Source organism: Cyanistes caeruleus, chromosome 22, assembly GCF_971803275.1.
Source record: "Cyanistes caeruleus chromosome 22, bCyaCae1.hap1.1, whole genome shotgun sequence".
Classification (NCBI taxonomy): domain Eukaryota; kingdom Metazoa; phylum Chordata; class Aves; order Passeriformes; family Paridae; genus Cyanistes; species Cyanistes caeruleus.
The window spans coordinates 2,357,324-2,382,462 of NC_141722.1; the positions used below are offsets into that span (position 1 = coordinate 2,357,324).

The window sequence follows — 25,139 nt, forward strand, 5'->3', positions numbered from 1 at the left end:
CCTTCCCACTTGCTCTCCAGCTAAAACTCAGGCACCAGGTTTAATCTCCAAGCCAGTTTTTATAGCTGAGTTGAAATGGGGGAGGGCCCACAAGAGCATGAAAATGGCTCAGTAACACAATGGGCTCCAGTTAAACTGGGAGTCTGGACAATATGGACATCAACTTGTTTTTAAAGCTAAATTTATTTTGCCTGAAAGCTCAGACTAGTTCTTGGACCATGTGAAAGCTGCTCCTTCTGGTGCTTCCTGCCAACATTTGCAGTTTCCAACCTCTGGGCATTCCAGGCTGGGCTTCTTCAGGACCCCCAGAGCAGCTGCCAGTGCCTTGGACCTGCCATCCAGACCTGACTGGACATCCAGAGCATCACTCTCTGGATGTGTTTCACTCAGTGGAGTGTCTCAGAATCTGGTGTACATGCTGCAAGCCATTTCTTTCCACATCCAAACTGAATTTTACATCCAAGGCCATCCCTTCTCTTTCTCCCCATCCTATACCTTGCATCTCAGCTCTGTCCCTTCACTCAGGGCTCAGAGATGTGCAGCTGAGCTGGCTCTGTGGTGGTTTTTGGTCCATTTCATGCTGGTCTGTGGTGCCAATGTTCTTGTGCTCAGGCAGAAAAGCTGCAGCATCGTAGGGAGCTATAAAACACCAGTCTACAACAACTGAGAACAAGATATATCAGCAGGTAAATGTTTCATCCCCTGTGGCAGTGCTTACACCAAAGAAGCAAAGCTTCATTCCTGTAAATCTGCTGTCTGGAACCAATTCCTTGGTGCAAGTTTCCTCCCAGGAACTGCAGAGTTCCTAGCATGGGTTTGTGTGTAAGTGGCACAGGAAAGCATCTGGCCTTGTTTAGATGCCAATAACAGAGAGCTCTGCTCTAAGTAGCAGAAAAATAAGATTTTGATGACGTTTCCTTTACAGACCTCTTGCAGTCCCTTGTGTTTCTGATGTGTTGTGGGGGAGATAATTTCTTCTGGATCCAAATCTTGGTTTATATGCAGCTAAATTCATTCCTGCATGTACACCAGCCTGCCTACCTGCTCGTTTATTTGGTTGTATTTGGGATCCTGATTTCACATTTCCATTTCCTTGCCTGATTTGGGAAGTGCCTGCAGTGATTTTCCTCTTGTACTCAGCCAACAGCCTGGTTTCCAGAGGGCCAGGCACAGTTCCACATCCACACAGGGCTGCAGAGTGAGTCCCTTGAAAATCAATTTACAAATGTCTTTGCAAAAATAGCCTGTGTTTCCTTGTGAAGGGGAATCCCATTTTGAACAAGGCATATTGTGAAAGGATGGAAGTCTCAAACTCCAAAATCTGAGAGCAGTTCAGAGCAGATGATGTGCTTTGCCTCAGGAAAGCTGGAAAAACTACACAGTAGAGCCACAAATTTTATTTTTTTTCTTCATTTTTGTTTTTTAATTGCAGGACTTGATCGTTTGAGATGGCACAAATAGCATTTCAACCTGAGAACATCTGTCTGGAAGTGTGGGATGCAGTAAGAAGCTGGGAACAATTGGCTGAATATTCTTTGAGCCTTCCAGGTGGCAGTTGTTGTCCCTTTGGGTTGGCTGGTTGTCACTCAGGAGCGGGTCCCGTGCAGCTCCCGTGGCTCCTGTGAATCTGCATCTTTGGTGGCAGAAGGGGAATAAGGACAAGGGTGATGTTTGCCTCTTTCTGAGCTGCTTCAGATCACAGAGCTCCAGGTCTGTGCTGGGAGAAGAGGGCAGAGAGGAGGGACATTCCTGCTGTCTCAGCTCAGTTCTGCTGGCCTAAATCTGTATCCTAGAGACGTGGCAGCTGCTGCAAGCAACATTTCCCTTGCACAGTGACACATAGGAACCAGCTCATGGTGTCTCTTGTTTGTATTAGGAAGCATCCTGGACTTTTTCTGACATAAATGTGTCATTAAAGCCTGTTTGCTTATTCTGAGACCCTGCCCCCTCCTCTGCTAATGGTCTGCAGGACTGTGCTCATTGAGCTGTAGTAATATTTAATGTGAGTTTCTGCATGGCTGGTGCAGCTGGCAATAAGCTTTAACTCATTGTACTGGCAGGGGATCTGCTGACCTGCTGCTCAGGCACTGAGGCAGCTTGTCTTGTCTCCACATCTTCCCCTCAAGAAGCTTTCCTTCTGTTCTGAGAAACCTTGTGCTTGCCCAGGTCCTGCTCTGGAGCAGTGAGCTGTGTGGCACTAGAGGCTCTACAGCCTCTGGATATCACACATCTGCTTCCAGATTGCTCACTGATTCTTGGAAGATGGGAAATAGCAGTGCTAATTAATCTAATTCCACAAGCACTGGCTTTTCATGGGAGGAGAGCAGGTAGCTGCATCTGTTTGGGGGAGGGAGAGAGATGTGTGGGAGGTAAGAAAGACATACCTGCTCAGATCCTACTTTTCAGGCTGCTGAAAGCCAGCCAGCTAAAAGCTGCTGTGTGAGTCTCTCCTGATCCAGAAGCAAGTTTTCCATGGGTCATTACAAAGTTTGTTTTGCTGCAGCTATTCTCACTCAGTTGTAGTGGCTGTCAGGATGAATTCCCCCCAGAATTCCCCCTCACATTCTGAGAAACAGGAGGCTGTGTCTGTGCCACAGATGAGCTCAGCTCAGTGCATGGAGCTGGGATGGTGCATGAGTATTTCAGTATTCCCTCATTTTGGGAGAGTGCTACAGATCCCCCACTCCTCTTGTGCTGGTGTGTGGAAAGCCCTGCTGAAATAAGTGAATGTGACTGAAATACCATGGGAGCTGTGTCCTCACCCCAGATTGCAGCCTTACAGCCTTCCTCTTCCAAATCTGGCCCTTTCTGCTGTCAGTAAATTGTATCAGTGAAAAATAAGACCTTTAGGTCCATTACATCTAAATGGGTAGAACCTGGAGTGAGGCAGTGTGACCTGCATGGCTCCACACGTGCAGATGGGACTTTGTGCCTGTTCCTCCTCTTTCTGCAAGGTCAGAGCACAAGGAGCAGAACTGGCTAAGTGCACTCTTCAGGTGGAACACTTGAAACATTTTCTTTTAACCTGATTGTACTTTTTAAGTTGGAGTGGCAAGAACTGTAGCTGAAACAGCTGCCTGTGCTGTGGTTGGCAGGAAGGTCTGGCAGCACAGGTTGGAATTCCTGCCTTACCTCTCAAATTGCTGCCCACAGAACCACAACCAGCAAAGCCTCCTCTGCTGCTTGAGCTGCTGAGAGAAACAGCTCAGGTGGAGGGTGAGGAAGAATTTTTCCTTCTCAGTAATGAACTAGCAGCTTAGGTGAATAATGTGGAGAGGAGCCTTTTAGGAGAGGGTGTTTTGGTCAGGCCCAGAAGTGGTGTGCACACCAGCAGGGTGTTGCTGGAGAACTGCACATGGATGAGGCTGCACAGCCAGCCCTTGTCTGTGTCCTTCCTCTCGCTGCAAGGGATGGGTTTGGGGAGAGGGGTCTGCATGGGAATCCTGCAGCTGAGCACAGAGTGGGATCAGTTGTGAAAAACGAGGTTCACATAATTTTTATAGAATTTAAAAGTTTAATAAAAAAACAATTAGGAGAAAAAAATAAAGTAAATTATACAGATATGGATGGGTGTCTCTGCATTCAGCCAAGAGAGCACACCTTGCTGACAAAGGATTGTCCCTTAAAAACAGAATCCTACTGCATATCCATAAATTCTCATACATATTCATACATTCTTCTGTGGATCTTTGGTGTTCTTCTGTTTAGTTTTCTCTTGCCCCCTTCCCAATAGATCAATCCTCTTGGCACCATCGAGATTTACATTCCCTGATACCAGAAATGCAATAAATTCCTCCCCCAGAGTTCTGGTCACTGCTGTCTTCATCTGGATAAGAGAGTTTACAAATGCAGGAGTTCTCCAGCTATTTTTTTTTTTCTCCTCACTCTTTGGGTTATACAAACAAAACCAGTTTTTATTTTAATACTATGCCATAGCCTAACATACATGTATTATACCACTATTTCTAAATTTCATCAATAACAGAAATAAAGACAAAATTTCTCATTCTTATACACATAACATTCATTTTAATATTTGTGAAAAGCCAACAATATAAAATGTATCTATAACACTGTGGTGAATGTAAACTGGGGAGGCTGAGCACGGGTTAGAATAATAAATGACTGGTAGGCTCTGCCAGCAGGATCTGGCTTTCCTTTTCAGGGTGACAGGGATGTGTAAAGCTGGGGTGTATCTGTAAAACAGCAGCACACAAGCTTTGGGGTTTATTCCACTGGCTTGGGAATTGATGATTCCCTCCTGTGATCTGACATTCCTTCCTGGGGTGATTCCTGGTGGGATAGCAGGGCCCTGGTTTGTGGCAGCCATCTCCATTTAATGATCTGTAAAAGCTTTGCTCTGAGCACAGGTGCTTTGGGGTAGGCAGTGGAGTGTGGGAATCCACATACCTTTGGGAATCTTCTTCCTTTGGGTCCTGGCAGGTGGGATCCGGATTTTGAAACGTGTCGAGGCAGCCAGCTGAGCCAGAAGCAATCCCTTTACTTAGCAGCAACAACTGGCTGGGGTTCAGACAAAATCGAAGTCATTTTTGTAGTGGTGAGGTAAGTCATGTCTGAAGCATATCAGAGCCTGTAGCTGCTTGGTACCTGTTTGCAGAAAGTGCCACATGGCTGAGTGACAGCAGAGCTTATCACCAGCACAAACAAGGAACATTGTGAGTTGTAAACATGGCACAGGGCTGCCAGGCACGTTTTTGTGAGATTATAACCAAGACACTGCTTCTGACACCTACAATCATTAGTTACAATAACCAGAAGCAAATTATTTTATCAGGAAATTAACTTTCTTTGGCAGTGACAAGCATGTTAGCGAAGTGCTCAATCACTTCTGCAGCAATCCCAGGATGTCAGGGCACTAAATGTGCATGGTTTGATGTCAGTAAATCCTGGTGACCTTTGCCTTTGAGAAGTGCCAGTTCCAGTACTTTAAAACATGTATTTTGGGGAAATTTATTGGGTTCTTTTTGGGATTGTAAATGGTGTGAATTTGGCTCTCTCAGTGTGGAGGTTGGATATCCCTCACCAGCATCAAGGTTATGTTGCACAGTGATGGTTGTGTTTGATGATACAGCTCAAATTATACTTGCAGAACACGGCAGAGTTTGTGGTTTGTTGCACACAGCCCCCATTTTTGCCCTCTTTCGGTATCTTGTGTGTCAAACCAGGCACCCAAAATAAATGTCTACGTCTTCCTTCATCTCCTGAGCTCCAGCATCTGTCAGATGCAGACTCCACCACCCCCTCCTTCCCTGAGATGCTGGGAGAAGATTCAGCTCAGCCCCGTTTGTTCAGCCCTCAGACTCTGTCGTGACAGGCAGTGTTAAAAAGCTCACGAGGAAATTAATAATTCTGCCTGTGAGGCAGGGCATGAGCAGCGTGCAGGAAATGAGGCATGAGACCACACGCTGAATGATGAGGAGAGAACAGGGTGAATAACTGGATTTGGGGAGCCTCATCCATCGCATGCACTGGTGGAAGGCAGAGTCCTTGCCTTGGACACTGAGCTTGGGAGCAAAACTACACTGCAGAGCATTTAGGAAAGAGGGGCAAATTAAGGATGCTGTGTTGGCCCTGAATTTGGCATTTCCTGACTGGTGAGTGCTCGACTTTGCAGCTAATCTTTTCTCACTGTTTTTGGCATGCAATTATGAGTAGATCTAATCAGTGTTTGTCAAAGCCTGGAACAACAGGCAGGTGCATGCAGAGACACAGAAGGCTGAGAGTGCTCTAAGCAGCCTTTGTCCAGTCTGAAAGCTGGTCAGAGATTGTGGAATCATTTAGGCTGGAAAAGATCATTGAATGTAATTGCTTAAGATCATGGATCCTTCTGTTTCCAGCTGCTTTTATCTTAGCCAGGGTGTGAAAGTTCCTGTAAGGTGGAAGAGGGGTGCAACAGTCAGCAGTGGAAGGGAGCACCTCAATAAGAGGTGAGGCTGCATGTGCCTGTGCTTGATTTCACAAAGCTTGAGATCTGATAATCCTCTTTCCTATATTCAGCCCTGCCTATTGTCTTGCTTTCTGTGGGCAAGTGGAATTATAGACTGTAGAGTTTTAATATATATATGTGTTTAAAATACTTTCGTTGAACTTTTTTTTCCCCCCAGCAAACACATATTTATATAATTACACTGTAATCCCAACAGCTCTGTGCTGCTGGAGCATTCTGATATCATTCTGATCTACAAAGTGCCTGGGGTCAAGCAGTGTTTTTATGCATCTTACTAAAGAATTTAAAGCAAGTGGAAAGGGAAATGCAAAGCACACAGAAAGAAAATAGATTAAAGCCTTGTTGTTGTGTTGTGCTTGCAACTGGAAGGTGAACCTGTTTAACTAATAATGGTGGAGCCAGCTCAGCCAGCAGATCAAACCAGTGCTTTTGAGCAGAATGTGGATCTCAGGGCTCATATCCCACTGAAACAGGTTCTGTCTGTGCTGTATCCCCAGGCACAGGTTCTGATCTGTGGCTGAATTAAGTCAATGTTTTGAGAAGTATTATAGGAGATTCAGGGTCCTGTGTCCATGGCCTGCTTTACTTTGCCAGGAGTGCAATACTCCAATTAGAGGAAAACCATGTCCAGTTCTCCCTACTGTTTTATTTAACAATTCATGAAAGGAAATTTACACTGGGAGAGGGACTCCATGCACTCGGTGATAGCTGTGTTGATAAGGGAGAACAAGGACCTGAGAAAACCCTTCTTGGCTGTGTTTTTAAATTAGACTTCTGGATTAATCTCAGTGATTCAAGTGTAGAGCAAGGCTGTGGTGCTGTGTCCTGGTGTCCCTGTGGAGCTCTGCTTTAGTGTGGTACATTAATGATGCCCTCCAGTTGTTCTACATGGCCAGAGCTGTGTGCAGCTCCGTGGCTTTCAGCAGGACCTGGGTGTTCTTAGGATGATTTGGAAGCACAAAAGCTATTTCTCTCCCTCTTATAAGGAACTTCGTGTAGCTATCAAAGGGGGCTAAAGCTGCCTTTGGTAGAAACTCCAGGAGATTTCAGGAATATAAATAGGAACACAAAACTGCTGGCTCTGCTCTAAAAGCTCTGCCTGTGGGAGAAACCAGTGTGAAGTTTGATTATTTTGTCAATGAGAATCTCCTATATTACAGAAATTGTCTTTCCCTCCCTTCTAGTCTTGAGCTTTCTTTCATTTTTTCTTTCTAGCTTGCTGTTGCACAAGGCTTCCTTCTTCCTGTAGGAAGGAACAACTGGGTAATTGAAATGGAACACTAGTGAGGATTTTTTAATGTGAAAGTCAGCATTAATTAGTCAGGTCGGGTGTAATTAGCTTCCTCATCTGTCGCTGCTTCTCTCCAACTTGCCAGTGACTTTCTTCTATCCTGGATGTCACTGAAAAAGAACTGTCTTGTGGGAGCTGCATGGGTGTTTTTCCTGGTTGAGGTGCAAGAGAGTGACAATCCCTGTGGGGCTGTTGGGGTTTGAGCTGGATCCTGCCTGCAGGAAGCCTGTTTGCTTTGGAAATAGAAGAGGGAAACCCAAGAAATCTTAATGCCTGCCCAAACCAGCTGAATCAGTGCCTGCTCTCTAAAGAAACAGACCCAGGACTCCAAGGAGTGCTCTAATCCTCTGCCTCTTTCAACCAGGCACAGGCTAAGCTTGCACAGGAGTGAGGCAGAGCTTTAATGAAGGCTGCAGGATTAAGTTCTCTGTGTATATCCTGGAGCTGAAAAAGTAATTGGGCCCTGATTCAGTGCTGGGAGTCTCTGGATAGTATGAAAAGTGATGGAGGGAAAACAGGCCAGTCCCTAAGTAAAATTCAAGCAGAAAAAATGTATTTCAGTTCCCTTCTGGATGATTTGAGGGTTTATCTCCCCTGCCATTTCCATTTGCCATGTTTTAGGTTGGATAGGCTTTCATCCTGAGCCAGGCAGGATCTGAGGAAGGTGGCAAAGCCAGATGAGCCCAAGGGCAATGCTGAGTGTGCCATGTCTGGCTTTGGAGCTGGACCAGCTCTCCTGCAGGGGGCTCAGGTGGATGATGGATGGTTCAGTGGATGCAGGCATGTGTGTACCCTGTGAGCAGAGGGAGCCTGGGGACAGCCCAGGGGCCACCCACCCTGCTCTTGCCTCTGTTCCAGATCAAGTCTTGATCCTTCTCATGTGAGTGTATATAGGGGCTTCTCCAGAAATTTCTGTGCTGGAGTTCACACCAGTGCCAGAATTTGTGCCAGTCTGCAGCTGGAGTGTAACACATGTTGGTCACCAGACATTACAGGTTCCCATGTGTTACAAATTGGGGTTTGCTTCTCCATGACAATTGAGGGAAAAGTCAGAGGGAGATGCCTGAGATCTGATCCCATCCTTAAGCTGAGGATTTAGCACTTGGTTAAGAAAGAAGATGGTGTGATCCCTTTTCTGCTGCCTTACTATTGTGTTGCTCTCTCTCATTTCCCTTTCTTGTCACATACAGGCTCTTCTGTCTCAGGATAAGAATCTTTTCCCTCCTTCTCTTCAGTAAAAGGAAAGTATTATGGCTCTTAACCTCTCTTTCTAAAGAGAGAATTACAGAGAATGTGCTTGTTCAGATCTCACAGTAACTCCATTCTGTTGAGGGAGAGCCCTGGCCATTGGGAGAGAAGTTGGGGGTGCAGGGGAGGTACCTGCAGGTACACACCAACCTGCCCAAGGGGGATGGCTGAGGTTTACACCTGGGTTCCTGCAGCATCAGTCCACACCAATGTGACCTGGAGCTGTCCCTTAGAGGCTGAAGGGTGCCAGTCCCTGTCAGCTGAGTGAAGGATGGGGGTCACACACCAGGTGTGCTGGGGATGCCTGGCACAGGTGAGCAGTGTGGGGTGACAAGGTGCTGTGTGTGGGGACTGCCATGCCAGCAGCATTTGGACACGTATCTTGTCATCTTGGATGGGATTATGGCTGTGTTTGGGTGTGTAGAGTGTGAGAGAGAAGTTAAGAATTCTGTGGTAAGAATCCTCCAGGAGAGGATTAATTTGCAGATTCAGAGACTTGGGAAAGCTTCCTCCCTGTCATGACGCAAATCAGGCTTTGCAAGCAGCAGCACAAGAGTGCTTGGGTGTGTGTTCCCATGAAGCTGAGCAGCTCCTGCAGCCCAATGCCTGTCCTGGGCAGCAGCATTTTGACACTCTTGGCTTTGTCCCAGTGCAAAGGGCTCACACAGTGATCCATGTGTATTCAGGGAACCTTTCAGGCACTCCTTGGTTGATTAGATTACTAGATTACTCCTAACCTTTCCAGAGGATTGAAGGGACACCACCCACCCTGTGTTTTCCTCTTGCTGTCTCAGCCCTTCATGTGAAGGGAGCAACAACACAGAAGAGTTTTATGAGCTGACCCCTCTTCCCTATTTCTCAGCCTGCTGAGGGTTGAAGGTCTGGCAGGAGAGGGGCTGTGGCCATCTGCCAGCAGTGGTTTTTGTCCTGAGCTGCAGGAGGCTCACAGGTGCCCTCCTGCACAGTCTCCACAGTCTAGCTTGAGGTGGGAGAACCACCTCAGTACGAGCCTAGCCAGGGTGAGGGGCTGGGAGAGCCCCTGCTCTCACTCTGACAGGCAGGATGGGATATTTTGGGACAAGATCAGGTGCAGATTAAAGGCACTGATGAACATTCTTGCTTTCCTTGGTGTGGGCTGGAGCAGGGAGCAGGAGCTTGGAGGTTCCCTGTTCTCCACAGGCTCTGTGATGAGGGGAACCTCTGCCCAGATGTGCACAGATGCTGTCCAGACCAGGCTGAATCCCATGGGAGCTGCTGTGGATCCTGTAAGCTCTCTGTGAACAAAGCCACTGGCATTGCTCAGACTGGCCAGAGCCAGAGAGGTTGTTGTGATCCTTGCTGCTTTGCACCAATGCTCCTCTGCCAGAGAACATTTTTGTCACATTGCTTTCTCCTCTCAGTTCAAGTTCATGCAGCTCCTAAGCCTTCTGAGGATGTGGAGTTAAGAGGTATGGGCAATTTATCTTTCTGCTGACATGAGGCCAGTTAAAATAGAAACACTGGTTAGCAGCAAAGCTCGTAAATTTTTTCTGGCCTGTGTGTAAATTGCTTTCAACTCCCAGGGTCAGGTAACAAACTGAGCCTGTTTGTTCATTCATTCAGTGCCAAGGGCTTTGCTGCCTGGAGCCAGAAAAGGGAGGGACACTTCCAGGGTCAGGGTTTTGCTCTGAGGGACCACCACCAGTGGATCCCTGTGAGATACCCAGGGTAAGTCTGGGAACCTGGGAAACCCTTGCTAAGGAGAACACCTCCCAGGGATGATCCCTTTCTTTCCTGGCCAAGTCTGGGCTGATCAGGGAGGGTTTCCTCCTTCATTCCATGAAAGCAGTAACTGCATTTTCTTCCTGGTTGTTGTGTAGGAATGGGAAAAACACACTCCACTAACAATATCCTGCAGGAGTGGAGGGAAGGCAGGTTGTTCAGCACTTTCCCTTCCATGCTGTCAGTGGATATCCCATCAGGAACCAGAGCAGGGTCACAGTGAGTTCTGGGAGGGGTTGATGTGTGCAGGTGTGGGTGTGTGCTCCTGGCTCTGTGTGCACACACAAGCACACTTCATGGGAAAGATGAATACTGCTGTAAAGAGCTGGGGGAAATCATTGCCAGTTCTAAGGAGAAGAAGATAATGCTCCCTTTGCATTTTGTATCATTCTGGTAGCGTGAACCGTTCCTGGGTGTGAGAACCAGGTTAGCTGATTAAATGTTCCAGGTTAGCTGATTAAATGTTCCAGGTTAGCTGATTAAATGTTCCAGGTTAGCTAATTGAATGTCCCTGCTGCTGCTGGAGTTGTGAATCTGTGAATCCCTGCAGTCCCCACGCCTGGTGCTGCTGGAGCCATGCAGAGCCTTCCTCTGCCACAGCCCTGGGCTCTGGGACTGTCACTTCTCCCTCTCTGGTTCCTCTGCCAGGCAGAGTGTGGGATACCTCATGGCAAGGCTGTTGTTTCAGTGGCTGTAGCAGATCTGTGGGGTTTGGAAGGAGCGATTCTTTCCTCCTGAGGGAGCTGGAGCGTGCCTGGCTGTGCTGCTGCGAGCCTGTGCCTGTGCCACCGCTGCTGGGCCCTGCTGACTGCCCTGCTCTGTCTGTCTGCAGGTGCCTGACATGGACACAGAGGATGACCCATTGTTACAGGACGCCTGGCTAGAGGAGGAAGATGAAGAGGAAGCCTTCATCTCCCGGAAGAGGCGAGAGGGTGCTCTGTTGTGTGGGAAAGGCTCGTGCAGAGTCAGGCCCCTGTGTGTCACGCTGCCTGTGTCTGGCTTCTGGAATATTGTGGGTTGGGTGTTTACCAACCCATACTGTGCTGGTTTCATACTTTTCCTGGGCTGTGCCATCCCTGCCGTGCTTGCTGTTGTCATGTTCCTCCACTACCCTGCCCTGGATATTGACATCTCCTACAACGCTTTCGAGATCCGCAACCACGAGTCCTCGCAGCGCTTCGACGCCCTCGCCTTGGCCCTCAAATCCCAGTTTGGGTCGTGGGGGAGGAACCGCCGGGACCTGGCTGACTTTACCTCGGAAACCCTGCAGAGGCTCATCTTCCAGCAGCTCCAGCAGCTTCACCTCAACGCTTCCCATCTTGGGGTGAGCGCGCGGGTCAAGCGCAGCCCGCCGGGGGTCAGGACGAGCTCCGTGCAGCCCCAGCCTCGGCTGGGCACAGGAAACCAGACTTCCAGGGTCGGGAGGGGAGCCCCACGCTGGGACTACTCCAGCACTTACATCAGTGCCAACACACAGACACACGCTCACTGGCGCATCGAGCTCATTTTTCTGGCTCGGGGGGACTCGGAGAACAACATCTTCACCACCGAGCGCCTGGTCACCATCCACGAGGTTGAGCGTAAGATCATGGACCACCCTCGCTTCAGGGAGTTCTGCTGGAAGCCCCACGAGGTCTTGAAGGACCTGCCCCTGGGTTCTTACTCCTATTGTTCCCCTCCCAGCTCCCTCATGACCTACTTCTTCCCCACTGAGAGAGGAGGGAAGATTTACTATGATGGCATGGGGCAAGACCTCGCTGACATCCAAGGTGAGCTGAGGGCCGTGGGCAAGGGCTGGAATGCTCAAGGAATGCCTCTCTCAGGTTCAGGCAGTCTGTGGTGTGCAGCTAAGAGGAGTGACTGCCTTGTATGGAGAGGAAGATGGTGCTGGGCTGTGCCTTCAGGAATTGTCTTTTCTGCACCAGGGCTCCTTTTCACCCCTGCAATGCCAGTCACAGGTCACAGACCCCCACAGGCAAGCGAGAGGGACAAGTGAGGGAGTGTCCTGCATGGCACGATGTCTCCTGCTGACCCTTGTCCCCTGTAGATGGTTGTGGTTAACTGGAGCAATGCCAGGGCTTGGAAAGACAATAGGGATGAGCTTCCCTGCGGTACAGAGCAGATTAAAGAGGTCTGTGGGCTGCTCCGGCAGCTTGTGAGTCACCAACTGGAAAGGTTTCTATAAGGAGAGGAGGAGAGAGGCCCTGCCGCCTCCTCCCAGCTCTGGGCCCTGTTCTGTGCTCCTCTCCTGGAACAGAGGCTCTGAGTGGTGACAAAGAGGTGACTCATGAAGAGTCTGTGGGTGTGATGTGGCTGTGGGATGTTCCCTCCATCTGTCTCCCAAGCCAGGCTGCAGAGGGTGCCTGTCCAGGAGCCATGCAGGGAGCAAGCAAAGAATGAAGTCCATCTGCTCCAGTAACAATTTGTTACCAAAACAGGAAGGAGCATAGTTTCTGATCTTTCTGGTATGAACTGGAGGGAGCTGGATTTTGGGAATAGATAGGCAGTGTCTCTTAGTAAGAACAAGCTGAGTGCCTCCATCTCTGCATCCCTCACAGATGGCAGAGGTAGCAGGTCACAGCAGAGCCAGGACTTCTCTTCCATAGGCATTGTTTAGTTCTTGTGCTTCCAGGTGTAATGGAGAAAATCTTGTCCCCATGTAAGAGAAGAAAGAGCAGCAGTGGGAGTATTGATGGGGGTGTTGTTGGCTGGGGGTGCTGTGGGTCAGCTCAGTCAGGTGGAAGATGTGTCCCTGATGGGGAAGTGTGTGTGGGCAGCAGCACAAGCAGTCACAGAACAGGAGTAGGATGTGAGACTTTGCAATCCAGGTTTTCCTTGCCCTCTGGAAGGCAGCAGCAGCAGCCAGCATCACTCTGATGAAGGACAGGATGACTCCCACTCTCCCTGTGGCACACTAGACCCTGTGCCTTGCCAAGACAATTAAGCAGGACCTAACAAAAGTGGCTCTGCTTTCTCCTGCAGGGTCCCTGGAGCTGGCCATGACCCACCCCGAGTTCTACTGGTACGTGGATGAGGGGCTGTCTGCTGAGAACATGAAGAGCTCCCTGCTGCGGAGCGAGATCCTCTTCGGGGCGCCGCTGCCCAACTATTACTCGGTGGAGGATCGCTGGGAGGAGCAGCGCCACAAGTTCCAGAACTTTGTCATCACCTATGTGGCCATGCTGGCCAAGCAGTCCACGAGGTGAGGGTGTGTGCAGGTGAGGGAAGGGCAGAGGATGGGATAGACCTTTCAGGGAAAAAGCTCTGCCTTAAGGTTTGCAGCAGAGCAGGAGGGCCTGTTCCATTCTGATAGCCGCGTTCCATTTGGCTTCACTGGGAAGGCACCGGGCACGGAAGGCTTAACATGCTAGCTTGGACTGCTGGACAGACTTCAACAGTGGCCATGGCATAATGTTCCAGATGAAGGAGAAAAAGCATCTCCACTGAAGCTGGAGCTGTGAATGATGGTGGGGAACATATGGCAGAAAACTACTCATCTGCTCCCCTTTGCTGCCACTTCCCTCTGCGGCAACGTGCCAGAGACACCAACAGAGACAATGAAAAGGGGACAAAGTTTGAATCTACTGCCTGCCTTTCCACTGAGTCCTTGTGTGGCATTGGATCTTTTTGCTTCCATCTTACAAATCCAGTTCCACCACTCAAACTGAACTGCCTTCCTGCTCTGAATTTGGCCACCACTGGTTTGATGCAGGGGATGAAATGGTCTTTACTCAAGGCTGCTCAACGTGTGGATCCAATTCTGCTTTTGCTTTTTGTACAGAGAGGTGGGGAGGGGAGTCTCAGGGCAGGATAAGTTTCAGGAAGTGCAGGCTTTTCTCACCACCAGGTCTGTATGACTTGGTTGGATAGAGCTTTGCTCAGTGCTTGTGTGAGAGAGAGATGATAAAACAGAGCTAAAAAGAGCTAAAAGAGCATCCCAGTACTCAGGCAGCTGACAGAAGTCTCTGTACCTTCTTAGACTTCAGACTTTCTACTGCCCTGAGTCTCAGTACTTCCCAGAACGAAGGGATGCTGATCTTCAGAAGCAGGTTGGAATGCAGGCAGCCACAGAGCATTCTCAGCAATGGGCTGGGAAAGCAGGTTGTGCTTCTGACAAGCCAAAAGGGAATTGAGGCCAAGGCTCAGTTCCAAAGCCCTGATAGCCTCCTATGGTGCAGCATTATTGTAGTCCTGGTTAAATTATGTTGGATTACTTCTGCTCTGAGCCGGCTTCCAGAGGCAGAAGCTGGTAAATCATATGGTTTCTGATTAAGCTCTCACTCTGCCTGCATCCACTGTGCTAATATAATAAGCAATGATTAGGATTCCAGATGGAATTGGCTTTGAAAGCTCCAGGAGCTGTTTATTAGTGCCCAAGACCCACCATGCAGTGGAGGAATTTAAAAAATATTAGACCTGCTCTTTATTTTTCTGCTTCCCTGTGTGAATTTCACCTCCAGCAGCAACTTTGTTCAACCTGCTCTCACTGCTCTGTTTTCTCAGAGAACTGCCAGGTCATTAGAGCAGTGACCTCCTTTGGCTCTGGAGGAGATACTGTGCTTTAAACCACTGGGCTCTGCTCCTTTTGTGCTCAACTATTCCTCTTCTTTCATGTCTTCCTACCCTAGCAAAGTGCAGGTGCTGTATGGAGGGACAGATTTGTTTGACTATGAAGTGAGGAGGACTTTCAACAATGACATGTTGCTGGCCTTCATCAGCAGTAGCTGCATAGCTGTCTTGGTCTACATCCTCACCTCCTGCTCAGGTAGGCTGGAGTCACAGCTACCCTGTTCTAACACAAATCCAGATGTGCAGTGTCTGTCTGTGTGTGTGCAAGCCCAGGGAGAGGCTCTGATGCCCTGTGGCACAGCAGCATGCAGAAGGGCAAGCCAGTCTCATTCTCCAGAGTTGAGATTTATGGGCAGGGTGAGGGAAAGACTCACAGGAAATCAGGAAGAAGATGTGAATGCACATCTTACTAACACTGGCATAAATCTGATGTAATTTTTTGCACGAGCCTCATGGGAAGGAGTCTGCAAGCAGTATCCTGCAGCCTTGAACTATTCTCTGTCAGCAACACACTCATGGGGCAGGTGGGAGGTGTTGTTCTCCTGGGCTTGGTCAGAGATATTATTTTCTCCATGTTTCTTTTCTGCTGTAGTGTTTCTGTCATTCTTTGGCATTGCCAGCATTGGGCTAAGCTGCCTGGTGGCTCTGTTCCTGTACCACGTCGTGTTTGGGATCCAGTATCTGGGTATACTCAATGGTGTGGCTGCCTTTGTCATCGTGGGGATTGGTAAGCTCATCTTTACTCCGAGCCTGTGCTTTACCTGTGCTGCCTTGCCCTGCCTTCTGTCTGCAGGAGAGAAGAAGGTGATGGTGGCAAATGCAGATTGAATTTTCATTTTCCATTACCTGTAAGTTTAATATTTGCAGGTCAAATGCCAAAGGGGAAATCAGATTTTCAGCAGGTATCACCTCTGTGAGCAGAGTATCAATATTTCTGCTGTCTTTTTCCAGGGGTTGATGATGTCTTTGTTTTCATCAACACCTACCGCCAAGCCACCCACCTCAAGGACCTGCGCCTGCGCATGATCCACACTATCCAGACAGCAGGAAAAGCCACCTTCTTCACCTCCCTGACCACAGCTGCAGCATATGCTGCCAACATCTTCTCTCAGGTACCCTGCACCTTTGGCATTTGGGGTTTTCATTTCTGCCAAAAGGCCTGATGGATCAGGAACCTGCCACACCTGCTTCTTGCAGGGCTGTGTCTTACCTGCTGTAAGGCAGTGGATTATCCAAGGAAATACTTCTGATCAAACAGGCTCTGTCTCAGTGCTTTACCCACCAGGTTTGCTGGTTATGATGACTGAGGTCAGCATGTGCTATTCTGAGGTTCCTCCAGACATCTCTTCCTTGCCTGCTGCCTCTCCAGCAATCCTGCCCCAGCTGATCCCAGCCCTGTGTTCTCTCTCCTCATGCAGATCCCAGCTGTGCACGACTTCGGACTCTTCATGTCCCTGATTGTGTCCTGCTGCTGGGTAGCTGTGCTCTTCACCATGCCAGCTGCTCTTGGAATATGGACCCTTTATGTGTCCCCATTAGAGAGCTCCTGCCAAGCCAGGTGAGCCCTGGAGCCTGTGGGTGGGAAACTGGAATTTGCAGTCGAGGAGGTTTGCAAATTCCTTCCCTACCATGTCAGTTTGTCCTCATTCCCCTCAAGCAGCTTGGCTTTGGCTCTGACAGAAGGATGGAACAAAATGGAAGGGTCAAGTCCCAGTCTCACTCTCTCAGTCCTCTTGGTTGAATCCCATGGAGTACTGGACCATTTGTTTCCTCAGAGCCTTAATGCACAGCCAAACCTTCAAGCAGTGGAGACACAAGCCCTGCAAGGCAGGCAGATCACCATTGCTCCTGCCTGTGAGCACAAGCAGGACGTGGATATTTGTGTTTGAAAGTCAGCACATTTCCTCTTCCCCTGCTCTTTAGCACTGCAGATGACCTGGCCTGATTTAATTCACTAGCAGAGAGATGAAAGTCCCATCACTCAGCACCCAGTGTCCATGGCTCAGCCCTGCTCTGTGTACCCAGCCCAGCCCTTGCCCTCTCAGCACTCAGCAATGGAATTTGCTCCTGGCAGTGCCTGTTGTCTTTCCAATTCATTGGAGCAGGCTGTTGCTGCGCTCCTTGCCACTGAAGGAGCCCACTGGGAACTCTTCACAGGGTATGTGGCTTAAAACTCTTCCCTTTGTCTCCTTTCCTGCTTCAATGCAGCTGCAGTCAGAAGTGCACCAAAAAGAGTGCCTTGCACCTGGCTGAAGATCTCTTCATTGCCTCAGACACCACCTCCAGAGCAGGCAGAGAGACCCTTCCCTACCTTGATGATGACATTCCACTGCTCAGCGTGGAGGAGGAGCCTGGTATGTGTGTGCTGTGTGCTGCCTTTAGGGGATCACACTGCCCTCTGCATCCTGCAGTTCTCCCTACCCCTGGCACTGGTCCTTGCCTCAGCACCCCAAAGTGTAAACTGGAGCCATCATGGGAGATTGTAGGAGTCACAACTCAGTATTCTTTGTAAGTTTGCTTTGAGGTCTTCAGTGAGTGTCAGTGCATGCTTTCTTAACTACTTTGCTAATTCTCTGTGTCCATGGTGGTCTGCTTTCTGCCTGGAATCACTGATTGTGACATGGATGTAGCCATGAAACATCTAATCCATAACACCAGGACAGCTCACTGTCCTGTTTTCCCTTCTTCCCTGCCATTTGGAGCTCTGCATTTGGGAAGCAGGAAAAAGAGCACTGTTGTTCTCCAGCATCAACCCCCTAGAGCAGCTCCTTCATCGTGGTATGAAGAGGGCAGTGACTTGCCTGATATCACATAAGCAATCTAGAAAAAAAAGCCCAGAAATTCCCTGTCTGTTGTTGGCAGGAGATAATCCTTCCAGCCCTGATGGCAAGAAAAAGGTCATGCTCTCTTGTACTTGGCTTTTAAAACTTGCTGGAATCTCATCCTTTTAAAACCCCCAACAGCAGTGAGTACCTTTCAGGCCTGGAAGCAAACTGGAGCTGGAGATAACCAAACCAGTTCAGAGCCCTTGCTGCAGAGTGAGATGCCTTTGACAGGCAGAGCAGCTCTGCCTCTGTGAGTTCTCTTTAGTATGCCAGAGCCACATGCAGTGGTGATGTATGGAAATAATCCCCCTCTTCCCTGCAAACAGCAGAATGTTTTCCTCCAGGGCCCCTGGGCATCAGGGAACTGTGAAGAAGCAAAGCAGCTTGTTCCAGTGGCTGACCAAGCGTGGTTTGTGGTTTGCAGTGTGCCAGGCATCATCCCAACACAGCAAGTGCCCACTTGTCACACACAGAGAAGGGGGCAGCTCCCTTGGCATCCCTGATCTGGAGATTAGAGAATCAGGGAGGAGCCAGGCTGCAGTCAGGAAGAGGTCAGCTGTGTGTAATTAGCAGGAAGGCGTATTTAGTAGGACAGGGACAAATTCTGCTTGGCCCAAGAAGCATGCAGTGTCCCTGTGACCTTATGGACAATGTTTGTGGGGTTTGGTAGAGCAAGGAACAGCCTGAAGCACAGATTTGGACTGAGCTATAGATTTACACTGTAGCTGTTGCATGGCAGTGACTTGACAAAGATGCTGCTTAAAACATGCTGAAATCACTGCCTCTGCCAGGGTCTTACTCCATCTCTTTAGCTTGAGTGAGCTGTACAGCACCTTGCAGAAGGTTTGATAAAGGAGGGCAGAGAGCTCTGAGAGACAGGAAACTGAGACTGTTTTTGATTTCTCTCTATTCTAGTCTCCCTGGAAATGGGGGATGTCCCCTTGGTGTCTGTGATGCCAGAAAATCTGCAGCTCTCTGCAGAGAAGAGCAGCAGGGGTCACTTGATAACTCATCTGCAGGAGCTGCTGGAACACTGGGTGCTGTGGTCTGCAGTGAAGAGGAGATGGGTGATTGTGGGTAAGGAAGGAGGGGATTTGCATCTGCATGGATTTTAGGGGGTTTGACATTTCAATAGGTCTCCAAGCCTTGATTATTAGTGACAAGAGGTGGGAAAAGGGACATGGGAGACAGCTTCTAACACAGTGGAAGAGTGCTCCCAGAACATTCCCTGAGGACTTTTCCATCCCTTTCTTCTCACTCAGATCTAAAGTGGCAAATCCTGATGGAGCTTTTTCCAGGCATGGAGAAAAGAAATCCCAGCTGCCACTGTGCTTTAGTGGCTGTTCTTTTTTCAACTGAAAATACCATCCCTGCTCTCTGAGCATGTGTGAGGTGCACGTAGGGTCCCACACTTACCCAGGTTTCTCCTTGCAGGGCTCTTTCTCCTTGTTTTGCTCCTGTCCATATTCTTTGCCAGCCGCCTCCACCCAGCTAGCCGTGCTCCAGTCTTGTTCCGGCCAGACACAAACATCCAGGTGCTCCTGGACCTGAAATACAACCTGAGTGCTGAAGGTATCTCCTGCATTACCTGCTCAGGTGAGAACACTGATCCCCAAACCATGGTGGGTGCAGCCCAGCCTGGCCCAAGTCCTGGACTGGAGGAGCTGAAATGTGAGGCAGACGCCTACAATGTTCAAATATCTCATTGGACATGGGATGGAGCTCGTGGAAAGAAGGCACACATTGGAGTGGGGTATTCAGAAAAGTATTCCCTGCTTTAGCCATGAACTGCATGAGTATTTCTTCTGGAGCAATCCCTTCACAGGGATTGATATGAAAACTGATTATTTTTACTCATAAGTGCTGGTCCCATGTCAGTGCCCAGCTGAGGGTCTGTGTTGCCTGCTCAGGGTTTGGTATTCAGCTGCAGAGTCTGTGGTACACACGGGCCTGGTGCATCTTTTCTCATGCCATTCACTCTGGCCTCCCTGACTAACCTTGTGGGACAGGTTTGTTTCAGGAAAAGCCCCACAGTTTGCAGAACAACATCCGAACTTCCTTGGAAAAAAAGAAGAGGGGCTCAGGGTCACCTTGGGGAAGCAAAGGCAGCATGAGTGATACAGGGCAGCAAGGTGAGTGGGCCATGGTGGCTCTGGCCACATTAGCAGCCAGGGCCCAAGGATCCACTGTACAAACTAAAGCACATGCTCTCTGAATAGCTGATGGGGAATAATTCTCTTCAGAGCCTGCCCCACTGAGCCCTAGGTTGGTGTTGGATGTATGGAGCATCTTTAGAATCCCCCTTTCCCTGAACACCTACTGCTCCCTAGGACATGGTCCCATAACCCAGCTGGCAGCATTGTCCAGTGTCATATCCCTCTGATCTGAGTACAGTTCACATCCCAGTCCCGTTCACAACCTTGTTGGCAGGTCACAGGAGAGTAAATTCAGTTTGCAGGGGATTTTGAGGATAAAACAGTTATTGGGCCAGGTCCCAAGATGACATGAATCATTAAGCCACCAGGAATTACTGCAGCTCAGGGTGTATTTGTGATAGCCTTTGAAAGGTGTGCTGCACTGCCAGAAGGCAGAGGCTGTGCCTGGTGTCCCAGAGCAGACAGCAGAGAATAACAACCCTCCTTTGCTCTGCCTGTGTCTGTAGGATTTGCTGATTTAAGAAGTACCACCAAACCTCATGCCCTCTGTTTTCTTCAGAGCTCCAGGGGACTGTGTATATCTCCAAGTCCAGGAGCAAGGGAAGACCAGCCATCTACAGATTCTCACTCAATGCCAGTGTCCCTGCGCCCTGGCAGATGGTGTCACCGGGAGACGGGGAGGTGCCTTCATTCCAGGTAAGTCAGCCCAGGATGTTGGACCCCTCTAGCAAGAGGGCAGCACGCAGCAGGTGAGCACAAGAGCCTCCTCCTGTCTCTCCATGGGGTCCTGTGTAGCTTTGGGTGATGTTTTCAGGGCACTGCAGTAGGGTAGTTAACACAGAAGGCATTGTGCTTGGCATCATCCAAGACCATACCTTGGAGTGCCACAAGACTTCACCTGTTGCTGTTGTGAGGTGACTCTCAGTGATGGGAACAAAACTGTGGGTGTCTCTAGGGCAGATGTCCCTCACCCTGGGCAGAACACCTACCATTCAGCCTAGGCCACTGGGAATGGGGGTGTTAAGGGGCCTGTCACACCTGCCCATCGCTGGGAAGGGGCAGGCTGGGGGCTGTGCCTGCAGTGCTCGTTCTGTGTGGCTGTGCCAGCGCTCAGGGAGGAGGGGAGAGTGTGATGCTGATGTGCAACAGGCTGCAACCCCGTGGAGTTAAGTGTCTGTTTTCATTAATCCATTGCTTAGGTGTATAGAGTGCCTTTCGGTAACTTCACCAGGAAGCTGACAGCTTGTGTGTCCACAGTAGGGCTGCTTAAGCAGATGAGCCCCAGGAAGTGGATGATGACCACCTTGTCCTGTGACACCAAGAAGGGCTGGAAGTTCGATTTCAGTTTCTACGTGGCCTCCAAGGAGCAGCAGCGAACACGGTAACCTTCCCAAACCCCCCTGAGGAACAGCCCAGCTGAGAGGCTGATGTGAGATGCCTCATGGCCACTGCCAGTCCTGCCCTCAATCAGTGACAGCCATGGCTCTAGAATTGCTTTGCTGCACATGTACCAAATCACTTTGCAGGCCCATAGCATCATTTACATGCAAAAGGCTCGACAGACTGTGCCTGGGGGCTTCTTTGGGTGGCAGAAAGATGTTGCTGGTCTGTTTTTTGCCCTTACCCACCTGAACTCTTGGGCTGAATGGGCAGCACAGAATATTCAATGGCCAGGGTTCCAGGTCTGCAGATGTTCACCTTTCCCTTTGCTTCTGTCCCTGAGAATATCTGTTTCCACGTGATACTTTGGATGCTTCATCTTCTCTACCTCTGTCCCCCCCTTAACAAACTTTCTTTGCTGCACAGGAAATTGTACTTTGCCCAGTCACACAAGCCCCCTTACCACGGCCGAGTGTGTGTGTCTCCTCCAGGCTGCCTGCTCAGCTCCAGCCCAGACGGACCCACCAAAGGCATCCTGTACGTTCCCAGTGAGAAAGGTAAACCCGTCCAACCACGCCGAGATCCGGACAATCACACCTTCTTCCGCCAACCTGAAGTAACCAATTATTCTGTATTTGGCAGCAGCACCCAAAGCCAAGCTGTCAGCCACGTCTGGATTTAACCCGTGCGTGAACGCGGGCTGCGGGAAGCCGGCGGTGCGGCCGCTGGTGGACACGGGAGCCATGGTGTTCGTGGTGTTCGGAATCAGAGGCGTCAATCGCACGCGACACCCGGACAACCACGTCATCGGAGACATGGTACACCCCGTCTGGGCTCTCTGGATGGTTTTTTGGTTGATACCCACAGCCCAGGGTGGACAGATGGAAGGGCAGAGGTTGTAGCATTGTGATGAGCCAGTAGAGTTCTGTTTTAGCAATTTGACAAAATAATGGAGGTCAGGAAGTCCTTACTGAAAAAAAAAAAAGCCACTTCAGACTTTCCAGAAAATCCCTCTGAGTGCAATATATAACCTTCTAATTTTGAGTCTAAACCTGGCTTTCTTGAGGGTCTTAGAAACTAACCCATCTCAAAATCTCACTACAAATTCAAGACTGAGGGAACTGATACTTTTCTATAATATATATATCTTGTTATGAAGTACTAACAAAAGATAAAAATCACTTACTCTAGGGAAAGGTTACTAAATGTGACTTTTCTAGTAACAGCTTATCTCTGAGATCTGATACCTTGACACATGACAGCCTTTCCCTAGAAAAATTATGCTTAGCTTGGCTGATGCACTCGAGCTTTCTGCTGTTCTTCCTGCTCTGTGATTTGGGGGTAGTGTGCAGAACCAGCCTTTGCCTGTTTCCTCTGAAGGGGCAGTGAGAAATGCAGGCAGCTGAGCTCCAGTTGCTGTGTGTGTGTCTCACGTGCGGTGCTCTTGTCATTGTGTCTCCTTGTGAAAGGGCAGTGTTATCTACGATGACAGCTTTGACCTCTTCAAAGAGATTGGCAACCTGTGCCGCCTCTGCAAAGCCATTGCCAGCAACTCTGAGCTGGTGAAGCCCGGAGGGGCTCAGTGCCTGCCCTCGGGTAGGTTAGACTAACTCCTCTGCAGCCCTACCTGTGCTTGCTTCAGCTGGGGTCCTCAACAGCAAACCAGAAAGGGTGACTGCTTCTTGCTGTCTCCTCTTCTTCCCAAGGCAGATTGACCCTTCTAGAACATGTCATTGGTTGTGCTTTTTGGGACAGAAAGTAAGAAAGGTGGTCTCTTTAATGCCAAAGACACTGGGTAGATTCTTTGGGATTTAATCCAGAAAGATAAGAACAGGATTGCATTTGTTCTTTCCAGTCATGGGTATTGCTTGAGAGAAAACATTTTGATTCAGTAAATGTCTTCTTAGTAGCTCCTGAATAACAGTGAACTCACACCTGATCTCGTTGCAGTGAGGCTACTCACTGTCTCTGGCTTTGCACACCTGACCAGTGACCATCTCCCCCAACTTCAGAGGTCACAAGGTTGTGGAGCTGAGCTAGCAAGTTGTGGTAGTTTGGCATTTGCTATATTGTCTTGAGGCTGAAAGTCAGTTTCATGCCTGGAGCAAATCCCTGCCAGGCCAGGCAGACATCCCTCAGCCCTTGCTCTTTGTGCTGCTCCTGACAGCTGGGGACAAACAGCAGTGGCACTGTCCTGTCCCATGCTGCTGACAGAGCCACATGAGAGCTGTGGTGCTGAGACCTCAAGGGCTTTGGCAAACCAGAGTGGCAAGGGGAAGCAGCTGTGGACAGATGGGTCTTGTGACTCTTGGGGCTCTCATTTTGGGTTGTTGGTTGGGTTTTTTTTTCATCCCCTTGCTCCAGTGTGCTTCCTTTCCCTGTTCTGCACTCCATCTCTTGCTCTTTCTTTCTCTCCAGGTTACAGCATCTCCTCCTTCCTGCAGATGTTGCACCCTGAGTGCAAGAATATCCCTGAGCCAAACCTGCTGCCTGGGCAGCTCTCTCATGGGGCAGTGGGGGTGAAGGATGGGAAGGTGCAGTGGATCTCCATGGCATTTGAATCGGTGAGCACATGGCATCACCTGGTGACGTTGTCATTCTGGTGACAGTGACTTCTGGGGGTTTAGCTCTGCTCTTTCTGCACTGGCCACTTCCATTTGCAGCCATAATTTAGTGTTTATTAGTGTTTGTTGCAGACAGTTGCACTCACAAGTTGGTAGAAGTGGCTGTTACACCACAATTAGGCAAGAAGCTGGTGGCAGGTTTGCCCAAATGCCACTGCCAGTTCTGCCTGGTGCTGCCACTCCTTGTTCTAGGTTGTTCTGCCCTTTTCCTTGCCATGCATCCCCTGCCCAAAGAGCAGGACACGAGTGATGTGTTTATCTTGTTACAGACAACCTACAAGGGGAAATCATCCTTCCAGACATATGCTGACTATCTGAAATGGGAGACATTCCTGCAGCAGCAGCTCCAGCTCTTCCCAGAGGGCTCTGCTCTCCGGCACGGTTTCCAGACCTGTGAGCACTGGAAGCAGATTTTCATGGAGATTATAGGCAAGTGATGCCATATTTCTCTCCCTGGGGGAACCCACACTCTCTGACACATCTTCACAGCACACTCTATGGGCATGGGTTATATCTGCAGTCCCTTGCCATTGCTGTGCAAACTCCTAAAGCCTGTTCCTGCCCTAAGCAGTGGGAATTGTCAGAATTAGGCAGAGCCCAAGGGAACAGGTAAGGGAAGGGACTCAGCCCTGCTGCTGCGAGATTCAAGAAACCTTCTTCTTTCCGCTTTCATCCTCCCCTTCCTGTCTTCCCCAGTGTGAGTCCCTGCCTGCCTTGTTGCCAGCAGGAACACGGTGCCTTTCCCATCGCAGCTGTCACCTTCCAGGATTCATATCAGCTGGCTGTTTCCTTCCAGGAGTGCAGAGTGCCCTGTATGGTCTCATCCTCTCGCTGGTCATCTGTGTGGCTGCCGTGGCAGTGTTCACCACACACATCCTCCTCCTGCTGCCAGTGCTGCTCAGCATCTTAGGTAAAAACACCAATTCCAACGTGTCAGGCTCTCATTTGTCCTGAGGTTGTTGGATTGTGGCACTGCTGATTCTGTGTCTCTCGTATTCTGTGTAAACCCTTCTGGCTTTCCAGGAGCCAGTGCTGGAGAACAGACTGGCTAAGTGAACAGAAGAAACTCTCAACAAATGCACAGGAACCTCACTGGGAAAGTAGATTTGTGTGTCTAATTCCCAGTGTGTTTTATCTACACAATCCCTTCTATTTGTTTAAAAGAGGGTTTTAGCTACACAAATGCCATCTCTACCTGTTATGTATAATAATGTGATTAAGTCCCACAAGCTTTGAATAACAATTACACTAGTTTCCAAGAACCTGCACCATGGCTGCTATTTCCAAGCAGTGGGAGGTGTTAAAAGCTGAGTATTT

The 25,139-nt window shown here is 49.4% G+C and overlaps 1 protein-coding gene across 7 annotated transcripts in view; it reads left to right on the forward strand.

The window, feature by feature from the left end:
- The window catches only part of DISP3 (dispatched RND transporter family member 3), a 38,735-nt gene that overhangs the window by 6,934 nt on the left and 6,662 nt on the right, over positions 1-25,139 (forward strand). For 2 of the 7 annotated variants that reach the window (XM_023940604.2, XM_023940607.2), the window contains exons 1-19: positions 5,530-5,615; positions 11,101-12,037; positions 13,251-13,470; positions 14,897-15,033; positions 15,430-15,564; positions 15,789-15,949; positions 16,256-16,395; positions 17,046-17,191; positions 18,578-18,739; positions 19,097-19,258; positions 19,672-19,794; positions 20,378-20,514; positions 21,018-21,199; positions 21,625-21,755; positions 21,841-22,016; positions 22,668-22,794; positions 23,617-23,762; positions 24,092-24,251; positions 24,619-24,732. In XM_023940604.2, the coding sequence (XP_023796372.2) occupies positions 11,110-12,037; positions 13,251-13,470; positions 14,897-15,033; positions 15,430-15,564; positions 15,789-15,949; positions 16,256-16,395; positions 17,046-17,191; positions 18,578-18,739; positions 19,097-19,258; positions 19,672-19,794; positions 20,378-20,514; positions 21,018-21,199; positions 21,625-21,755; positions 21,841-22,016; positions 22,668-22,794; positions 23,617-23,762; positions 24,092-24,251; positions 24,619-24,732 (3,487 nt within the window). In that variant the 5' untranslated portion in view covers positions 5,530-5,615; positions 11,101-11,109. Of the gene's footprint in view, positions 1-5,529; positions 5,616-11,100; positions 12,038-13,250; positions 13,471-14,896; positions 15,034-15,429; positions 15,565-15,788; positions 15,950-16,255; positions 16,396-17,045; positions 17,192-18,577; positions 18,740-19,096; positions 19,259-19,671; positions 19,795-20,377; positions 20,515-21,017; positions 21,200-21,624; positions 21,756-21,840; positions 22,017-22,667; positions 22,795-23,616; positions 23,763-24,091; positions 24,252-24,618; positions 24,733-25,139 lie in introns of those variants that run through there. The other 5 variants (XM_023940606.2, XM_023940608.2, XM_023940605.2 and 2 more) reach the window with 3 other exon arrangements.